General features: G+C 45.5%; 1 protein-coding gene across 1 annotated transcript in view; it reads left to right on the forward strand.

Annotated features, from left to right (window-relative positions):
• Positions 1-6,949, forward strand: part of LOC115088483 (phospholipase B1, membrane-associated-like) — a 37,931-nt gene extending 30,982 nt beyond the window's left edge. The window contains exons 9-11 of the mRNA XM_029596753.1: positions 5,242-5,337; positions 5,443-5,517; positions 6,336-6,949. Of these exons, the coding sequence (XP_029452613.1) occupies positions 5,242-5,337; positions 5,443-5,517; positions 6,336-6,566 (402 nt within the window). The 3' untranslated portion in view covers positions 6,567-6,949. The remainder of the gene's footprint in view (positions 1-5,241; positions 5,338-5,442; positions 5,518-6,335) is intronic.
• The last annotated feature ends 12,880 nt before the right edge of the window (positions 6,950-19,829 follow it).

Consider the following 19,829-nt stretch of genomic DNA (forward strand, 5'->3'; position numbering starts at 1 on the left):
GACGGACAGGGGTCGTAGTCACATACTGGGACTTTGCTCTTACGTACAATCATTGGTTAAAAAAAAAAAGGATTCCAGCAGAGTCCACGCTCCCCTATTGATTCAGCTAACACATCCCTAGCCTCAATCACCCCTGCATTCTCACGGATTGCAGACATCAAATCCTCCTGCTTCCTACTGGGCTGTTCTAAATGATCACCACCCTTCTTATGGTCATACAGACCCCCTCAGCCTATTAAGGAAAAAAAAATCTTTTCTGAACAAATACTTGCTCTGCTGGGCAAAGCGTGGAAGTTATTTCACTGCAGATAAATTCCAGCCACGGGCTTTTGGTGCTGCTGCTATTAGCTCTGTATTCTGCAGTGAGCCAAGGGCAGATCACTATTTTTAGAGCTCTGGAGCTGCACGTGAGGGAGGATGAGAGCTATAAATATGCTTTGAAAGTACTGCCACGCTCCGAGCACTTCCCCTGCAACGATCCGTTTCTCTGTCCTCCGAGAAGGGCAAACGGAACAGCATCAGCAGCATTTTATCTGCAGTCCCTTCCTTCTTTTCAGAAGAGCAAACTGGAAGAACAGGGTTTTTGCTCGTTAGCGTGAGGCAAGGCTGCAAGGACAAATGTAGGATTCTGCTGCCCCTAGGCAGGTTTGGTGCTTTCACCTCCCCCCCCCCCCTGTATGTCACAGGGTGGCAGAGAGATTCAGCAGAGCTGGAAGGCAGCAACATCCAGACACTGAAAGAACTTCAAAACTCTGCCAACAGAACGAAGGACATTATTTTGCAATTCTTTGTTCAGGAAGTATTTTCTGTTAGATATATATTCTGCTATCACAATGCTAGCTCAAAGTAGATTACAGCATCAGCAAGCATTTTCTTCTCTCTTAATAAGTCATTTTTTTACTTGTTTATTTCTCCATGCCATTACATTTTAAATCCATTTTTAAGTGAACAATCCCCTCAACCAGGCAGGTATTGTTGGAAGCCAACCGTATTGTGTTGATTCTTACTGATATTTTTGTCTAGTATTCAATATGCTTTAACAGGTTTAATGTTTTATTTAGATTTCTAGACTCCAAAGTGGTTTATAACTAATAAATAACACAGTAACACATCAGTAAAACATAATGAACACATCAAAATATCTAGACACACAGCTCGGTCCTACTGCACTCTCACTAGGGATGAGCAAAGCTACAAATCCAACAATTCAATGAACATCGCATCAGTATGAAAATCAATATCAAAACACCCAACCAGTCGTGAATCTATGTACAAACCATGTGCTTAACACCAGCAAGCCCAGACCCCTGATTGCTCTTGAAGGGGTTCCCAAGGGGGCAACCTTTGGTTTTGCTTCTTTGGGAGGACCCTACTTGGGGAATCCCGCCTCCTGCAGCAGGCTGGCACTTATTTATGGCCCGCAGTGATATCAGTAGAAGCGGCAAGCACAGCCAGAGCAGACCCAGGGATGTCCTTGGTCAGCAAGGGGGCTCAAACGGTCAGGTCTCTCTCCCTGAAAGACCAATCCCTCTCGTCCCAGCATTTAATCAAATGTATTTTTTTTTAAGTTATTAAATTGTCATTTTGTCCTTTACTAATATCAATTTTTTTTTAATTCTGTATTTAAATTATAATAATTAAATTGTCAAGAAATTCTTGAAAAATAATGGCAGCGTACACAATTGGAACTATTAAAGAAAACAATTCACAAAGAAAAGAAAAAAATAGAACTAAAATCACTCCAGCTTGCTACCATCCTCATAGCCCACCATAAAGAGGGGGAATCCATGCAAAATTAGGAACATCAAAGGAAATCTAAGAAAATAAAGGAGAAAAATGGCCAACTTGATTCATATTCCATAGGATACATTTCTTCTCTGCTTGAAAAAGATTCAATTCCAGCCATAAACACTCAGTAATGAATGGGCAGAAGACCTCCCATTAATGAAAGCTCTTAATTGCTTTGAATCTATAAATATCTAACATTTTCACATTTAATCAGGCATTACAAGGGTAATGCAAGAAAAAAATCAGTGCCTATGGCCAAAACCTCTTGGCGCATCCCCAGAAATTGCTTTCTCCAGTTATATGTTGCACAAGAAACATCAATAAACAAATCTTCCCTATGACAGAAAAATAAAACTTAAGAATCCAATTGCAATCTGGCTTTAGCACAAATGTTACCAACAACGTGGCCCTGGCAGCCTCTTCCTCTAAAGACTACTCCAGGCCCTGGGTGAGGTCAAGGCTGTCCCTAGTCGTCTTCTGTTCCCTTCTCCCACTTCGTTTCTTCCCAAGCAAGCAATAAATCCTTTCGGTGGTTGGGGATGATTCGGCAGGCAGCTTCAAGACTGCAAATAGATATAATCTCAACAGAAAATATAACAGATGACTTAGGAACGTTCAAAAATCTTAAATTCAGCTGCCTGGATTGATTTTCCACCATCTCCAGTATAACCTGGGCAGCTATAAAGTCTTTAATCATTGCTGTACTGACAGACTCGATAGCATTAATCCATTGCTCTGCCTCAGCATTTTTATGTGAATGGGACTCCAAGGCCACTTGATAATCACAACTTGTGCTGCAGTTCCAAGGGAGAAGTATTAAGTCCCTAGTACAGTTTATCACTAGCAAGGCTATAACTGCCCAAATTGCCTCCAAAATAACTTCCTTTGTCCTTCCCAGAGTCAGGTCCCATCCATGGAGGGACCAGAAATTCAACAAGGCAGAGGTATCGGGGCTTCCAACTGCAGCGTCAATGCTGCCTGTAAAAGCAGCTCTCTCTCCGGGGCTCCCAACAAACTCTCAGGTTATTCCTCCGAACATTGAACACCCTCCATGGGGCTGCCTCAGTGCTGCAGATCTTGGTCTTCTTCAAGCCTCTCAGATGATGACACAGCCGAAACTGCTGAAACGCTCCCAAGTCATACTTCCAGTGGAATCTGGTCACTGCAATCACTCCCTGTGGCTGAGAGACACTTCTTCAGGCTGAGCCTCCGTTCCTGAGCCCTAAGGCCATGCTGCTAGAAATCCTCATAAAAAAGGGCAAAACAGGAGGAAGTCACAGGAGGGAAAAAAAAACCTCTCGCCTTGCCCTTCCTCTTCTTCCCCATAGTAAAGAGGAAAACCTAAACATGTGTTAAGAAGAGATGGAAGCTCATCAGAAGAGTCTACGAGCTAGGTTCCACCTTGGAGTCTCCAAAGTCTTGACTACTATCAAACTTCGGGGGCATATTCAGGAGGCCGGTGAAAGGACGTTATCTGGCTAATTTAGCCAGATACAAACAAAAATCAGCTAAACTAGCTGGGTATTTTAGGATGGCCCTGGAACACCTCTTTATCCAGCTAGAGTTTAGTTGATTTATCCGGCTAGTCCAGAGAAGTGGTCCAATATCCAAAAACTTGCTATTTAGCCAGATAACTTGTGAGTTATCCAGATAAATGGCGTTGACTATTGACCCCATTGTGATTGATTGCCATCCCCTTTTCTTGCTAGATATCTCTACTTATGCATGTAGCATGTCCCTCAAGTAATACAAGATAAATGCTGCCAAGGTAGGGGGAAGCTGACACATAAGAAACCCACTGGGCCTCACTATAAATTAGAGACGCAGTGGTTTGCGGGTTCTTGATTAACTAGTGATATATAGTACCATTGTGCTCCCAATCTGACAACCTAGGATACCCTTTCTAGCCCTAGACCCCACCCACTTGATTGCCCAGGCTCCACCTGAATCAGAACACCAAACTGAAAATAGGAATAAGGTGTTTACTTAAAAGAAATATTTAGGCAAAATAAAGGCAAAGCATAAACATAACACACAGAATAAAAGGCACATAAGAACAATTCCGGAATTTGTCTCTCAATAATAGCTGAGCAAGCAGAAATTAACTGGAAACAGGAAGGGATTACCCCTAATAAAATACGAGAGAATAGAAAATAATATCCAGAATTCTGTTCCAGAAGTCCTTAGTATTTAGGATTGCAATCTAAATATGGTACCAAGTCAAATTTTGACCATTGATCCTGAGAAGTTTTCCCAGGCTTCAGACTAATCCTTGCTGTGCTGAGTGAAAGAATAATCCTTGGTTGTTCCTAGAGCTGACTTGTCAAGTCTTTTTTCTTGCTTGTCTGAGGCCACTTAATCTTCCTGAAATCCCCAGTAGTTCAGTGCTAAGAAACCACTCTCTCTCTCTCTCTCTCTCTCTCTCTCTGCGACTAGGGAGGATGCAAATAGGAATGCAAGCACTGTGGCTATGGTATTCCAACAGAATCGGGAGTAATTCCAATACTCCAATCCACAGCAATCTGTTCGCTTCCTTTATCTCCCAGCTCTCTCCCCTCAGGTGGGACAGACCAGCAGGACTTGGATCCGGGGAAACTCAACTATAAAGGTTTTCCTTCCCAGGGAGCTCTCAGCCCCAATACCAAATCACTCAACTCCAGACTCCACTGACCCCTGCGCAATCTTCTTCTACTCTTTAGTTGATTCTCCTGCACTTGCCGAAGAATCCCAGTGTCCAAAATCCTGAATTCATATCAGGAATTCCACCATGCAAGGAGCTGATGCTGATTGGTTCACAATTCTGAATTGTTCATTTTGGAAGATGAAGGGGAAGCAGACTTCCGGCACAGACTCCATGAACTTTGTTCAGAGGAAATTGGGTCTCTCTGATTCGTTACCTTGCCAACAAACCGACACTCTGTCTAGCTGGAAGACTGCATCTATGGTCGCGTAAGGCAACAGGCTGTCAGTGATCACTGCATTCAATCAGTTACCAATTCCTTTCCGGGGGGGTATTGGGAAGGAGGTGCTTCACAAAAATCAGTCCATCAGTGCCTGGCAAAGAAAAACACACTGTCCATAAGCACTAGTTCCCCTTATTTACTTTAGCTCTGCAGCATTGAGGTAAAAGCTCATGGGGAAGGGTACTTCGTTTGTCTTTCTTTTGAGGACTCCTCACATACAGGGCGGTTTTTGCTGTTTCCTTTCTTTGAGCTTTACCATCTTGGGCAGATGAGCACACTTAGTTCATCCCTCCCGTCCCATGTCTGACCACAAAGCTTTCTAGTAATCTAAATAACTACCAAAACTAATGTGGCTGTTACCCGAGCAGCCAGCCTTCCGGTTATTGCAGCCTGCCAGACAGACCCGGCTGCTGGTTAATTCTGTCATCGCACAGGTGCAGGGGACTAGAGAAGTGCCTTTTGTAAAACCAGGCTCGCTTCTTCTCCACAGGATGGAAATCCAGATCTGAGTTTCTTCTCCATGGACTGCTTCCATTTCAGCGAGAGAGGTCATGCCGAGATGGCCATTGCTCTCTGGAATAACATGGTATGTGGATGCCTTGGGTGAGACTGTGGTCAAAGGTTGTTTGATTGGGCATCTCATCCTCTTACTGTTATTTTTGTTTTCCTCCATACTTTTTTGGTTTCTAAGCTGGAGCCCGTTGGTCAGAAGCAAGACTTCAATGAGTTCTCCCACAACAGATCTAAACTGAAGTGTCCAGCAGCTGTAAGTAGAGCAGAAGCGCCGGTTCCTCTGCCGGTGAGGAGGAGGGGGTGGTTTTCAAGGCGGGAGGCAGGGCCTAGCAGGAGAGCCTTCATCTTCTCACAAGGGAGTCGTAGATCCTTCTTGAAGTAAAGAGAAGCTCTTCTCCTGCAAGGCTCGGTCCTCAAGGGAAACTAGCACCAAACAGGTCACGCACGATCAGAAAACATTCAGGGAGAAAGCAAGAAGAGCCAAAAAGGCTTTGCTTTTCTGTCGTGTTCAGTAGGGATACGCATTCATTTGAAATGAAATAGGAAATGGCGTATTTCATTTTGTTTTCAAAGTGGAACCAAAGAAAATACAATTTAATTGGCTTTCCTTTCATTTTGTTTTGAATACCCAGTGTAAAACCAAAAAACCTCCATCGCCGGTGCGGGGCTTCCTGAGGTCTTATCAAAGCCTCCTTGGAGCCCCCACCCTGGGGCCCCTATTGTATTTAGATTGAGCTGACGCCTTTTCAGTGGCAGCTCAAGCCATGTTACATTCAGGCACAGTCGGGATTTCTCTGTCCCCAGATTACAATCTAAGGGCCCAATTTACTAAGGCTTTTTTCCCGTTCTGTGTCTATGAGAGAAATTCTTAGTAAATAAGGCCCTAAGTTTGTATCTCAGGCAATGGAGATTGAAGTGACTTGGCCAAGGTCACAAGGTCGGCGGGATTTGAACGCCGGCTTGCTCAGTTCTCAGAACCGCTGCTTTAACCCCCGCGCTGCTACTCTTCTAGAGCACAAAGCTGACCCTCCTTCTCCATGTGCAATGGCTTTTGCTTTTCCTCCCCTGCAGGACAAGCCCTACCTCTTCACAATGAAAAACAGCGGGCCCCCGGACCAGGAGAACATTCCCCCAGCGCCCGCCAGGGAGGAAAGCACGGTTCCCTTCTGGGCCCCCATTGTGGCAGCACTCGCCGGGGTGCTGGTGGGGGCTGCGCTCATCTTGGCTTACGTGAAACTGAGGCCCAAGCCACGGGCAAAGCCACGGACACAAGCTATGGTTCTGGAAGGCGCTCAGCTCTAATTCCGAGACGCTCGCGGGGAGCCTTGTCCCCCCTCTGTCCCCCTCTGCTCATGCCGGAAGGGAATCTCCAAAGCTTCAGCTTTCATCTCATCGCTTTGTCTTTCAATAATTGGCCAGCAAGATAACCTTGAAGATTCGGGGGCAGAGTGGTGCTGTCAGCCCTCCTAGGCTTTTTATGTTTTGAACCAGCACCGCCCTCTTGCTCTGGGCTTTCAGCTCAGTCGCCTCGGTTAAGTTAACAGTACCATGAACGTTTGTTTGCTGCTACCCAAGGGGTTTTTCCCCCTTTTTTTTTTCTTTTTAATCCCAGTTCCCATTCAGCCCAGCCATCACGGCAATAGACCTCAGCCAGGGACCACAGACAATGGCCCCCGTGTCTGGCAACTAAGGGTCGCCATTGAGGGACGGCTGGGGCTGTCTCCCGGGGGGGGGGGGGGGGCACCACAAAATCGCATGCCTGAGGATCAGGGGCCAGCTCTGGGGAATTGATAATCCTCAAAAACTTTAAGGGAGGCCTCAGTTTCTGGTGGGAAGATCCGCACCATTATTTTTTTCTGTATTTTATAATTATGCGCATGCTAAGCACCGTGGAAGGGTTCCTTAAGTTTTGTTCCTTAATGCTGTAGGCAGGGGCGTGCCATGCATGGTTTGAGGAAGAGACTTTTGTAGTCCTGAAGGCTTGCATCTTTAACCAGTCATTAGCCATAGCAGGGGTAGGCAGCTCCGGTCCTCGAGTGCTGCAGGCCAGCCAGGTTTTTAGGATATCCACACTCAATATGCATGCAGTGCATTTGCAGCAGTGGAAGCCGAGTATGCAAATACATCTCATGAATATTCAGTGTGGATATCTAAAAAAAAAACCGAAGTGGCTTGTAGCACTCGAGAACCGGAGTTGCCTTCCCCTGCCTCACTCAGAGATGGGAGGAGGCATGGCCTCGTGGCTAGCGCCAAGGGCTGAGAATCAGGGAAACAGGGATTCAGTCGGCTTCCCCCCCCCCACTGATGCTCCTTGTGACCTTGGGCAAGTCACTTAGTCTCTGTTGCTTCAGGTACTCGTGTAGAGTGTAAGCTCTTTGGGACAGAGACTTATTTTACCTGAGTATTAATAATGCTGTAAACTGCCTTGAGCGTTAGTTGGGAAGGCAGGCAAATAGGTATTTTATTTCCAAATTTATGGTGTTGTCTCGACCCAAGTGTTCATCTGTGAAATTTTTTTTTTAATTTTTTCACAGCTGTGGGATGTTCTTAGTGAGCACAGTTTCCACACTTCTTCTCATTCATTCATTAGATTTATTTTCCGCTTTTCGGCATGTCCAAGCAGATTTCATTCAGGTACAGGAGGTATTTCTCTCTGTTCCCAGAGGGCTCAGAATCTAAGGCGTTGATTTACTAAGGCTTTTCTCACATTCTGTGTCCATGAGAAAAATTCTTATGTAGCCGGTCCCCCATTTCGGTGCTTTATCCTAGGGGTGCTACGGGTCCAGGTTTAGGTCCAGATGGGGAGGAAGATTTCTCCTCCGAGGCCCCTGGAGTTATCCACCATGATCTCCGTGGCCACTTTACCCTCTAGATTGACAATTTCCAGAAGGTGCCAGATAGTGAAAAGTAAAAGCAGGGAAGCCAAAATTATCACCACAGGGAAAATCCAGGAATCGCAAAAGGGTCAATCCATCCCAGTAAGTCCACACTTGGGTCAAAGTCAGTGAAAACACTGGACTCTGTAACCGGTATTCAAATAAAAAATAGTCTTTACTGTAACTTCAAGAAGAGGATCCAGGTCAGGATGACAAAAATAAGAATCAGCATACATCCAGTGCTCACCAAAAAGCAAATGGTTTCTCTCTGTCCATCCTTACTCTGCTCACTTCCCTTCATGCCCTTGCACCTTTATCCTGATACAAAACATCCTCACCAGTGAGAGTGAGATAACGAGTGCAGCTCCAGAACAGGCATGAATTGGGCTGGAAAATTCCCCAAGTAAAATATCCAAGAGAGGGTTCCAACAAGTGAAAAGTCTTCAACTGTAAGCCAGCCATCAAAAATATGAGTCTCCAGTTAGTGGCTCAAAAGTCTACATCCTTCCTTCACCCAATCTGTTAACTGGTCCAATGGGCAAACAGATCTCTGGGATGCCGAGGGTAGGCCCTTCCCTCAGGTGCTGGGCAGTCAAAGTCCAAAAATCTTCTCACAGAGTTCTTCCTCAAAACCTCTTTGCCTTCTGGAGATCCAGGGGGAATCTCCAGCTCCTCAACCAGCCTGCTTTGAGATCCTGGGGAAATATCTGATCCTCAGTCCTCTCTCTATTGAAATTCTGGGAAAGGTTTCAGCTCCTTCCTCTTCCTCTATCTCCTTCCCACTATCCCTCTGAAGCACTGGGCATGCTCCAAACATTCTATACGCCCCCAAAAAAGGTGGGGTTATAGTACCGGGAGGAATAAAAAAAATATCAAAACCCTTCCTACTGCCCCTAAATAGAAAAAAACACATAGAGGTAATGTTAGTGACTGGCATTCCCCCGTCACACTTAGTAAACAAGGCCCTAAGTTTGTATCTGAGGCAACAGAGAGTAAAGTGACCTGCCCAAGGTCACAAGGTGCAGCAGTGGGATTTGAACCCTGGTTTCCCCAGTCCATAGCCCATTGCTCTAACACCACTAGGCTACTCCTCTTTTCTTTCTCCCCAGACTCTGGGTATCAAAGTCTTAACATCATAAGTATCCCTATAAACACCTCAGTATTCATTGTTTACTCTTTTCAGCTCATGGTGGACCTGTGGACTCTGCTGCAGGTCTGGATCCATGGAGCTGATAGCCAGGTGCATTCCCCAGTGTCCCCGACTCCCACTCTTTGGGACTCCTGACTCAGTCCCCTTGACTGCTTAGCTGATTCGCCCTGGGTGGAACACCATATGCCTTGGGCCTTTCCTCTTGAGAGGCCATCCCGGGCAGAACCCACGCTCTGGGTGGGTTCTCTCCACAACTCCTAATCCATTAAGATGCTCCTGGGAATCGCCTTCTGAAATCCTCAACCACCCCTTTTTATAATGGGTGAGACCCTCTACAGGACCTTGCGCCCCACTCTTCTTAAAGGGATCCTTAACATATGGAACATTAACCACTCCTTCACATTGTCATGTTAGAAATGCATTGTGTAAATTCACCAGCATGAGTGCCATCTAGTGTCCATTCAGAATACCACATTCTTCAGCTGGAAAAGGCAGTTTCTGTTGTACTGCCATATTGTCACACTCTATAATAGCAACCATGCTGAAATATAGATGGTTCTCCCCTATCAAGAATTTTACCTAGGGGGTCTCCGAAGTGACGACAGTGGCTCCATGGTGTGAAACACTTCACAAATACGTGCTGAAATGCTTCAAGTCGCTTTAATGAAGGAGCAATTTTGATCAACCAAGCTCATGTACAATCTCTTTTGATGATTCCTACATTGACCCAATAAATGGTTTAACAGCCAGGACTCCGATTACTTGTGCACACTTCTCTTTCTTTTTCTCAGTATATATCTCATAGTCTTTACAAGGCCGATACTGAGCCACAGGCAGACTAGCTAAGTTAGCCGGATATACTTCAGTGGCCCAATTAACGTAAGAACTAGCCAGATAATTTTATCCAGCTGACTTTAGAACTACCTTACGGTATGATTACATTTATCCTGCTAACTTTGCTCTGCCTTGAACTGCCCCTGACTTATCCTGCTAAGTTTTTAGCTAGCCAACGACATAGTGGATAAGACAGGAGTGGTCAAGCAGGCTGGAAATGAAAAAAAAAAAACATGGTTCATCTGGCTAATTCTGGAACGTAGCCGGACCAACCATTTTAAATATGGACATCTACGTTTTGACTCTCCTTTTGTTGATAACACTAGGCACTGACTGACACCCACTTATGGCAGTTCCAGCAGAGAAACCAAAGAGTGCCAGGCACAGAGATGGAAATACCCTTTCACCCTTAGAAACGGAGTCTCCAGAACAATATTCAGCATTATCCAGCTAAGTTATCCGGGTAAGTCTGGTCATGCAGCTCAGCAGTCCTAAAGTAATTCAGATAAACTTATCCAGATAACTGATTTATTTGGGTATTTGCAGTTCATCCACACCACTGAATATCCCATTCAAGTCATCCAAATACATTTATCCAGACCTCAGCATTGTTGGATAGTCCAGCAAAATCCCCGGAACTTGGAGAGTGGGTTAGGAGAACTGCGCCTTGCAGGAGTGACCTCCGCTGACGCGAGAACACTGAATGGTTTCACTTTGGAAGTGGCTCCCTTCCGTCCCTTAGGTAGCAGGGGGACTCAGGTTTGCCTCATTTAACTGTTATGGAAGGTAGAAAAGAGAATAAAGGAAGAGGGACACAGAATAAACTTGGACTCACTCCAGTCCACAAGGAATCGGTCACTCCAGAGGGTCACGCCAATCCACTGGGGATCTGCATACACAAGAAAGCCCAGAACCCCTTAAATGGCAGGCTCCAGAAAACTGGCCCAGTCTACAGCAGGGAATGCTGGCCCCGGGTGGAGGTCCCTGGGAAGGTGTATAAGTAGCCAGGCCCAGGAGAGAACAGGGGTCCATGGGAGAGTGCTGCTGAACATTTGTTTGTTGAACTGTGAAGAACAGCGGAGCTGCTTTTTGTTTCTTGTCGCAAATAAAGATGTTTATGAAGGATTTTGCCAGGGTCCAGCCTGAATCTGTTCTCTGGCTAACCCAATACCGCTCATGGTGCCACAGGGTCTCGGTCAGCTCAGATTTCATAACCACAAAAGATCAAAATCAGTCTAAACTCACTCCAGTCTACAGAGATTCAGAGTTAATGCAGAGTTAACTCCAATCCACAAAAGGGTCAGAGTCAGCTCAGAAATGCCACAAGGGCTCAGAATCATTTGCAATTTGCACTCTTCAGCCTGAACTGAACCTTTCCAGTGGTCAGGCACAGTTGTGCAGATTGGGTGGACTAATTGTGTGTATGAATGTAGACAGATATAAAATATATATATGTGTGTGTGTCTGTGTAGCTAGAGAGGCATGAAAAGGGAGAAAGAGATGTAATTATTCCTATCTTTATAAACTCCAAGGAGTAGATATTCAAAAGCCATTCAGACGGATAACCGACAAGTTATTAGTCTACATGGGTTATACAGCATATTGAGCCTTTATTCCAGCTGTAATTTAGCCGGATATAAAAGGGGGTCTGAGAGGGGAAAAGGGGCTAGGACCAAGAATGGGGGGGGAGGGGAGAAAGACTGCTGAGGAGAGGAGGCTTGGGAGCAAGAGTGCTGGGGAGTTGGGGGGGTTTGAGAGAGGAGAGGGGGCTTGGGAGCAAGGGTATTGAGGAGGGTGTTTTGGGGTGGGGGGTGCAAGGCTGTAAGGTTTTCCTCGGGCACCTAATACCCTTGCACCGGCCGTGGGCATTGCTGTACAAATATTTAACAGATAGAGATGTGAATCGTGTGATCGATTGTCTTAACGATCGATTTCGGCTGGGAGGGGGAGGGAATCGGATCGTCGCAGTTTGGGTTTTTTAAATATCGTGTAAATCGTGTAAATCGAAAACCGGCACACTAAAACATCCCTAAAACCCACCCGACCCTTTAAAATAAATCCCCCACCCTCCCGAACCCCCCCAAAATGCCTTAAATTACCTGGGGTCCAGACGAAGGGTCCCGGTGTGATCTTTTACTCTCGGACCTCCGTGCGTTGTAGAAATGGTGCTGGCGCTACCTTTGACCTGTCATATGACAGGTCAAAGGTAGCGCCGGCGCCATTTTGTTTTTTTGTCCCCCGACGTCAGGAGCGTAGGAGATCGCTCCCGGACCCCCGCTGGACCCCCAGGGACTTTTGGCCAGCTTGGGGGGGCCTCCTGACCCCCACAAGACTTGCCAAAAGTCCAGCGGGGGTCCGGAATGACCTGCAGTCGAATCGTGTTGCCGTACGGCCGGCACCATTTTGCGCAAAATGGCGCCGGCCGTCCGGCAACACGACATGTCATATGACAGGTCAAACGTAGCGCCGGCGCCATTTCTACAACGCACGGAGGTCCGAGAGTAAAGGATCACACCGGGACCCTTCCTCTGGACCCCAGGTAATTTAAGGCATTTTGGGGGGGTTCGGGAGGGTGGGGGATTTATTTTAAAGGGTCGGGGGTGGGTTTTAGGGGGATTTAGTGTGCCGGTTTTCCCGCCCTCCCCCTTCCCCCGATTTACGATTTTTTGACGATAAATCGGGGGAATTGTTATTGTATCGCGGCTCTAACGATTTTTGACGATTTAAAATATATCGGACAATATTTTAAATCGTCAAAAAACGATTCACATCCCTATTAACAGAGTCTCCCAACTCCTGGTGTCATGTGTTGTGTTAATGGGTGGGGGGCGCAGTTTTTCGCCGGGTCATAGGCGCCACATTGACTGACTGGCTGCGGCTCCGCAATGGACTGAAAGGCCCGCCCAGAAAGGGTCGGCAGCTTTCACCGCCGAAGGGGGTAAAGCCAAAGGGGCTCGCTCCTTTGCAAGCTGCTTTATGAAGCCCCTTTCCGGCTTTGCTTGCTTTTGGGCTTTTGTTGTAGCAAGCAGGGGACTGGGCTGCTCTTGTTTATTCTCTGTTCTGTCTCCCTATTGCCTGGGATTCCATTCTTCCTTCTGTGGGGTTTCATTTATTTTCTGATATACAGCATGTCACTGTAAACCTTCTGGCGTCACTCTTATTTCAGGCTAAGGGCAAGCATGATTCCCGGTACTGCCATAAGCGTATCCGGCAGTGGTCCGGTAATAGCACCACTCGAGTTGCTCTTTCCCATATTCCTGCGATTGTTGGCGGAGGCGGACACGGTGTTGACAGCCCGGGCCTGCCTGCCTCTACCTGCAGGGCTGAGGCTTTCCTCAGCCAGGGTCACGGTACGTTACCCTTATTTGTGGCAAACCCGCAGCCCTTGTTCTGGCTGAGCTGGCAGTTAAGCCTACCTCTTCTCCAGGTGGGTTTGCTGAATGCCTGCTTTGTTAGGAACACAATACCGCTTTATTATCAGATTTGTTGAAAATTCACTTGACATCATGTGCCTCGCTGAACTGCGGCTTAAAGAGACGACAATGTCCCCTGTTTCTCAGCTGCGAGTTCCCCTGGAATTTCCCTGTTCACTTGAAATCGAGAAGGTAGCAAGGCTGGGGGAGGCGTGGCTCACTTTCAAGGCATTGGATCCAGGTTACCTTTTTGTTGGTTCTCAAATTTCCCAGGTAAAAGGCTCAGAGTGCCTCTTAGTTTCTTGCTGATTTACAGGGACCCTCAGGATCTCAATGAAACCCTGACCATTGCCATTCCTGGATCCACGCCCTGCTTTTCCCTTTTGGTATTCTGGGGAGACTTTAAATTTTATCTTGACTCTTCTGCTTCCAGTTCAACTGGTAATTTTTTGACCTTTAGATACAGTCTTGGCTTTTCCCAGCTTCCTGACAGTCCAGTCCATGTTCCTGGGCAAGCTCTTCATTTGATCTTTGCGGATGGAACTGATGTTTCTTCCCGAACCCTGAACTCTGACCTAAGTACTGTTCCTTTATCATAAACAGATCATTATTTTATCTAAAGGGGCCTATTCTCCAGCCAATTGGTAGGTCTATAGTAAAACACTCTAGATCCCAGAGACTACTTACATATGCTAATTTTATCAGTGGCTAAGAGTTTCCCATTTAATCTTAGATAATCTCCCACTTGTTTCCATGTTCAAAAGGTGGTATCAAAGTCTGGAAGCTTCTAATAGCTTTGTGCCTTTGAAATTTAATTGAATTACGTCCCTTAAGGCTGTCCCATGGTACTTAGAGCATGCATGGCAAGGATGCCAGAGTGTTAATAGATAAAGAATTGTACAGGGCCCATTTGAAGCCATATAAAGCAGAAACTGCTGCAAAAAAAAGTTATATTCTGATAATTCTCTAGATCAGGCTCACAACAAATCCAGAGAACTGTTTAAACTAGTAAACAGTCTTATTATAAATCCTAAAGCCCTACAGCTTGTAGTTCTCTGACTTATTCCCAGGAGGTCTGTGACAACTTATTATGGTTTTATTTTTGTAAACAAAATTCTTGAGATCAGATAGAATTTGGATCAGTCTCTGTCCATTTTATCTCGGAAAATCTTACTCCTGTTCCAGAACAGGTTTTATCTCTTTTTGCTGAAGATGATCCTTCTACCCTTTCTTTGATATTATCTCAGTCAAAAATACACAGCTTTCAGTTTGGACTGCAGTCCTCCTAAGCCTATCTTGCATTTAAATTATAGAGAGGGCAATCATTCATTAATACATATCTGTTAGAGAACTGGTTTCCGACTCACCTAAAAGAGATCTTAGTCTCACCTTTCCTATAAAAGTCATCTTTAATCCTCCTGTTTCTGCCAGCTTCCAGTCGGTATCCAATTTTCCCTACTTGGGTAAACTCATTGAAAAGGTGAGTCTATAACTGAATGCTCACCTAGACAAATTTCACATCTCAGGTGACCACCAATAGTGATTTCCATGCTAGACACAGCATGGAAACAATTCTGGTTAAGTTGCTAGATGATCTCCATTCAGTTTAGATCGGGATGAAAATTCAGTTGTTGGCCTTTTAGATCCCATGGCCACATTTGGCACAGCAGATCACAAGCTCAAGCTTCAGGACACTGGGCTCTCTGGGTCGGCATTGAACTGATTTACCGTAAATCTTTTTTGTCTCGTAGACTGTGAATTAACTGGGGTCAGTTAATTTCACCCATTTATGTAGTTTGTGGTATCCTTCAGGGTGCCATCCTCTCACTCAATCTCTTTAATGCAGGGGTGGGCAATTCTGGTCCTCGAGGGCTGCAAACCAGTCGGGTTTTCAGGATATCCCTAATGAATATGCATGAGAGAGACCTGCATACACACTGCCTCAGTTGTATGCAAATCTATTTCATGCATATTCATTAGGGGTATCCTGAAAACCCAACTGGTTTGCAGCCCTCGAGGACTGGACTTGCCCACCCCTGCTTTAATGGGTAGGGTAATCCATGTTTTAGTGTTGGCTAACTAATGTATGCTGATGACATTCAAATGTATCTATTTATTTAAAACCACTTTTTACCTGCATCCTCCAACATTTGGGGTAGGTTACAGGAAATACATACATTATCAAGGAAATAAAAACAAATTCATAAACATAGAAGCAATGACATAAACATGCAGGATAAACAAACAATAATTCAAGGTTTTCAAAGCCTTCTTAAAATCTTTGTCATTAAACTTTGATCTAATGGATACTGTGACCAAACTTAACAATTTCCTACTGAAGGTTTCACTATGGATAAAAAGCCATAAGCTTAAATTGAATCCCTCCAAAATGGAGGTCATTTGGATCAGAAGATCCTCTACTTTGGGTTCTGCGCCCGATATGCACTTCGGTGATGGAGTATTATCTTTGGTGGATCATGTACATATTCTAGGAGTCATTTTTGATTCTCACCAAACATTTGACAGGCAAATTTCAGAAATTTTTAATTCTATTACCACTTATATCCATCTTCTGTGCCAAGTGTCCAAATGCTCTTGCAAGGGTGATTCAAGCTGTTCTGTTTCCACAGTGTCTGTTATGTTCGCCAGCTCACAGGCTGCCCCCACGAACCGGCTTACTCACCCCCACCGCTGGTTCCCTGGCTTATGGCAAGACGCCTCTGCTCCTGTGACATGTGGCAGGATGCTGCCGCTCCTTCTGCCTCCTGTTGCATCCCTAGGCATGCATGTGCCAAACCCGGACACATTTAAAAGGCCCATGGCACCCTTGGATGATGTCACCCACCTAGGCCTATAAAGAGGCTCCACTGACATTCATTCACTGCCTCAGCAACAGGTCGACGTTCTCAAGAGTTTGTTGCTGCTTCCTGCTTGTTCAGCCTTGCCTTGTCTTCTGTTTTGTCCAGCCTTGCTCTTGTCTTCAGCCTCGTCTAGCCTTGTCCTTGCCCTCAGATCAATCCTTGGAACCAACCTCACCTGCTGCCTGCCTCAACCGTAGCCTATGACCACCAGCCATTCTTGCTTGCCACCTGCCTCAACCACAGCTTGACCACCATCCACCCTTGTCTGCTGCCTGCCATCGGAGCCTCTCTTCAGCATACACCCCAGAGACTACTTAAGATATGCTGGCTGCCGGCACCCAAAAGCTCAACCTAAGAGGAAAGGGGTTGGTACAGGCGAGGCTCTAGCTCAGTCTCTGCACTGTCTGCTTCGCCAGTTGACATTGAGGACCTACTGGGCCTTCCCAAAAGGTTGCATTAACCTCACTCTAACACAATCCTAACAGTTTATGTTTCTTATTACACTGCCACCCTGTGTCACCTAAGCTAAGTAAGATCACAAGATTTTCTGCAGGGTTGTAGTTCATCCTGATTGGTTATTGTTCACTGCTTTTTGAATGTTTTGAACCTCTTAACTGGCTCTGTTCCTGTTCTGCCCTTTCTCTTGCTGTGGTGTTCTCCTCTTTCTATTGGTCCCTTGAACCAAAGCAGCCTTGTACAGTTGCCTGGACAAAAAGGCTCTTTCAAGATAATAGCTCATTCTGAATCCTTCTTCAAGCTCTTGAGACAATATAATTTGTCATCACCCCTTCAACTATTGTGTCACAATACTGGCTGCTAGGTGGCCTCCCTGCCAGCAGGGGCCCTCAGTGGGCTGCACTCCATCCTGCTCTAACCTCTGCCTTGAAGTCTGCATGAGGTAGCAAGGCCAGCCTATAAAACCCTCCTTTACAATTTGCTCAGTGCCTCATTGAGTCACCTCATCTCCTTGCTTTGGCCAATCTTGCGCTTAGCCTTGTTTCCTGAATGGCCTATTAGAGGCCTTCTCATCTTGCCTTGTTCCTGTGTGGCCTACTAGTGGCCTTCTTGCCTTGCCTTGACCCCATTGTGGCCTGTTTAGGGATTCTTGTCTTGTTCTGTTTGTTCCTGTGTTCCTTGCCTGTCTATTTGATGTCTGGTTCCCTGTGGGCCTCTGAGTAGCCCTCCTATTACCTGTGGATCTCCCACTAGCCCTCCTGTGTCCTGTATAGGTCTCCCTGTGGCCTTGCTTATACCGTGCCTTGTTCCTGCCCTGTCTGGGTCTCCCTGTGATCCTTCTTATCTGTGTATCCCTTGCTCTTCTCCTGTCTAGGTCTCCCAATGGCCTAGCTTATACCATGCCTTGTTTTTGTCCTGCTTTCTGTTTCCTGTCTTGCCCAAGCCTCCTGTTGGCCTATCTGTACCCTGATTTCCAGCCCTGTCCTAGTTCACCCTTGTTTTATCTTGTTCATGCCTGTGTGTTCGCAGCCATGTCCATAATGCTCCTGCTTGGCTCTTCCTTCATATTTGTTTTGACTTCCTGCTACTGACCCTTGCCTGTTCCATGACCTTGCTTGAACTCTGCCAGCCCTGACCCTTGCCTGTTCTACAACACTGCCTGAACTCCGCTGATCTTGACTTAAGCCTGTCTTGTTCCTGACTGAATCCTCACTCCATGCATCCTGTCAGAGAAGTCCTGCCAGCCACCAGAACCTGTAGACTCTGAGGACTGCACAGTGAAAAACATTGAAAATCTAATCAGAGAATTCAGTGAAGGTCTAGCTATATGGACTTTTTTAAAGTGAATTTAAAATATTTCTTCTGCTAATTTAAGCACAGATGTTTTGTGATCTGCTGTTTATATCTTTCTAAAAGTATTCAGCTGAGCAAGTCAGTTATTCATCTAGGGAGCACAAGTTCAAATCCTGTTGACTCCATCCCCCAATATAACTCCATAATTTACCTGAAAACCATGCTGAGCTTCTCAGGGCTGTAACTTGATCCCTGCCTGTCTTCATGAATGTTTCAAAGAATGGCAGAAAATGCTTTCTCAGACAACCCTGTGTCCTATAAAAATGCAAATGAGACTGCTTTCCCAGTCACCTCTTCTAAAAGAAATCATGATTTAACATTCAGAGCTTTAGAGAATTCTGAATCTGAGAAGGCTGTTTACCTGAAGAGGGTTAATAAGCATGGGAAGAATCAGAATCTGATAGACAAACTTACTAGCACCTCAGGTACAGAAAAAATTCAACAAGCCATAAGTCATCTCTCTTGGAAAGACAGGCCTTAAGGAACCCCTCTGTTGGAGTTGATGCTAGAATTAACCAGGACTCCAGAGTTTAGAATCCTCTTCAACCCTCTGCTCAATTCTCAAGCCTCCTCCTCTACTCATGCAGGAGCAGAGGATTTTATATCACTAATTTACCCCTCCCAATGGAGGGGTAGTTCGTGCAGTTAGTATAGCTGTGTTTAAAAAAGGATTGGATAAGTTCTTGGAGGAGAAGTCCATTACCTGCTATTAAGTTCACTTAGAGAATAGCCACTGCCATTAGCAATGGTTACATGGAATAGACTTAGTTTTTGGGTACTTGCCAGGTTCTTATGGCCTGGATTGGCCACTGTTGGAAACAGGATGCTGGGCTTGATGGACCCTTGGTCTGACCCAGTATGGCATTTTCTTATGTTCTTATGTTCTTCAACACACCAACCCTAACCCAACATCACCAATAGACAGGAGTCTGGTAAGACCTCTGTCACACTGAGGACACTCAGATCAGCTGAAGCCACATACTGCATGTTTTTAAAGAACAGGTACATGTTTCTCAGGCTAACAGGGGCACCTCTTTACACTAAAATCACATAAGAGAAAATGGCTCACTAACCAGTGGGTGTGAGCAAGCAGCAAATTTCTCACTCCACATTGAAGCTCCTCACCAAGGCTTTGGGCCTGCAAGTAAAATATACAGGAACAGTTGGTAACAGCTCCTATTCTCTCAAACTCTATCTTAAAAGTCTATATAAATCACTAGGAGTCACTCTCTGTTAAAGAAACAGGATTGGACCATTACATCAACCTCCTAGGGGGGTGATATGGACAGATGGTACATTCCACTTGCCTACACTACCTAGCATGACCCTTCTACTGGAACACACTCCTTAGTATGATTCCTAGTGAGACCTTACAATTAAGTCATTCTTTTATAATTAGATTAGCCTTCTTGAGTTGCATATATGAAACGAGTTGGTGTTCTTCGTCCAGATGCCACCTCTCAGGTTTCAGGCATACAAAATTAAACAATAGTTTGGAAGTTGTTTTTTCCCCCACCAATCTGACCTGCTTGCCCTTTATCTCTTAAAAAATGAAGCAGTCACACTACACTTATGGTAGAGAGAGAAAATGAGATGACCATAAGATGGCTTACCTGAGGATC

Source organism: Rhinatrema bivittatum, chromosome 3 (assembly GCF_901001135.1).
Source record: "Rhinatrema bivittatum chromosome 3, aRhiBiv1.1, whole genome shotgun sequence".
NCBI lineage: Eukaryota > Metazoa > Chordata > Amphibia > Gymnophiona > Rhinatrematidae > Rhinatrema > Rhinatrema bivittatum.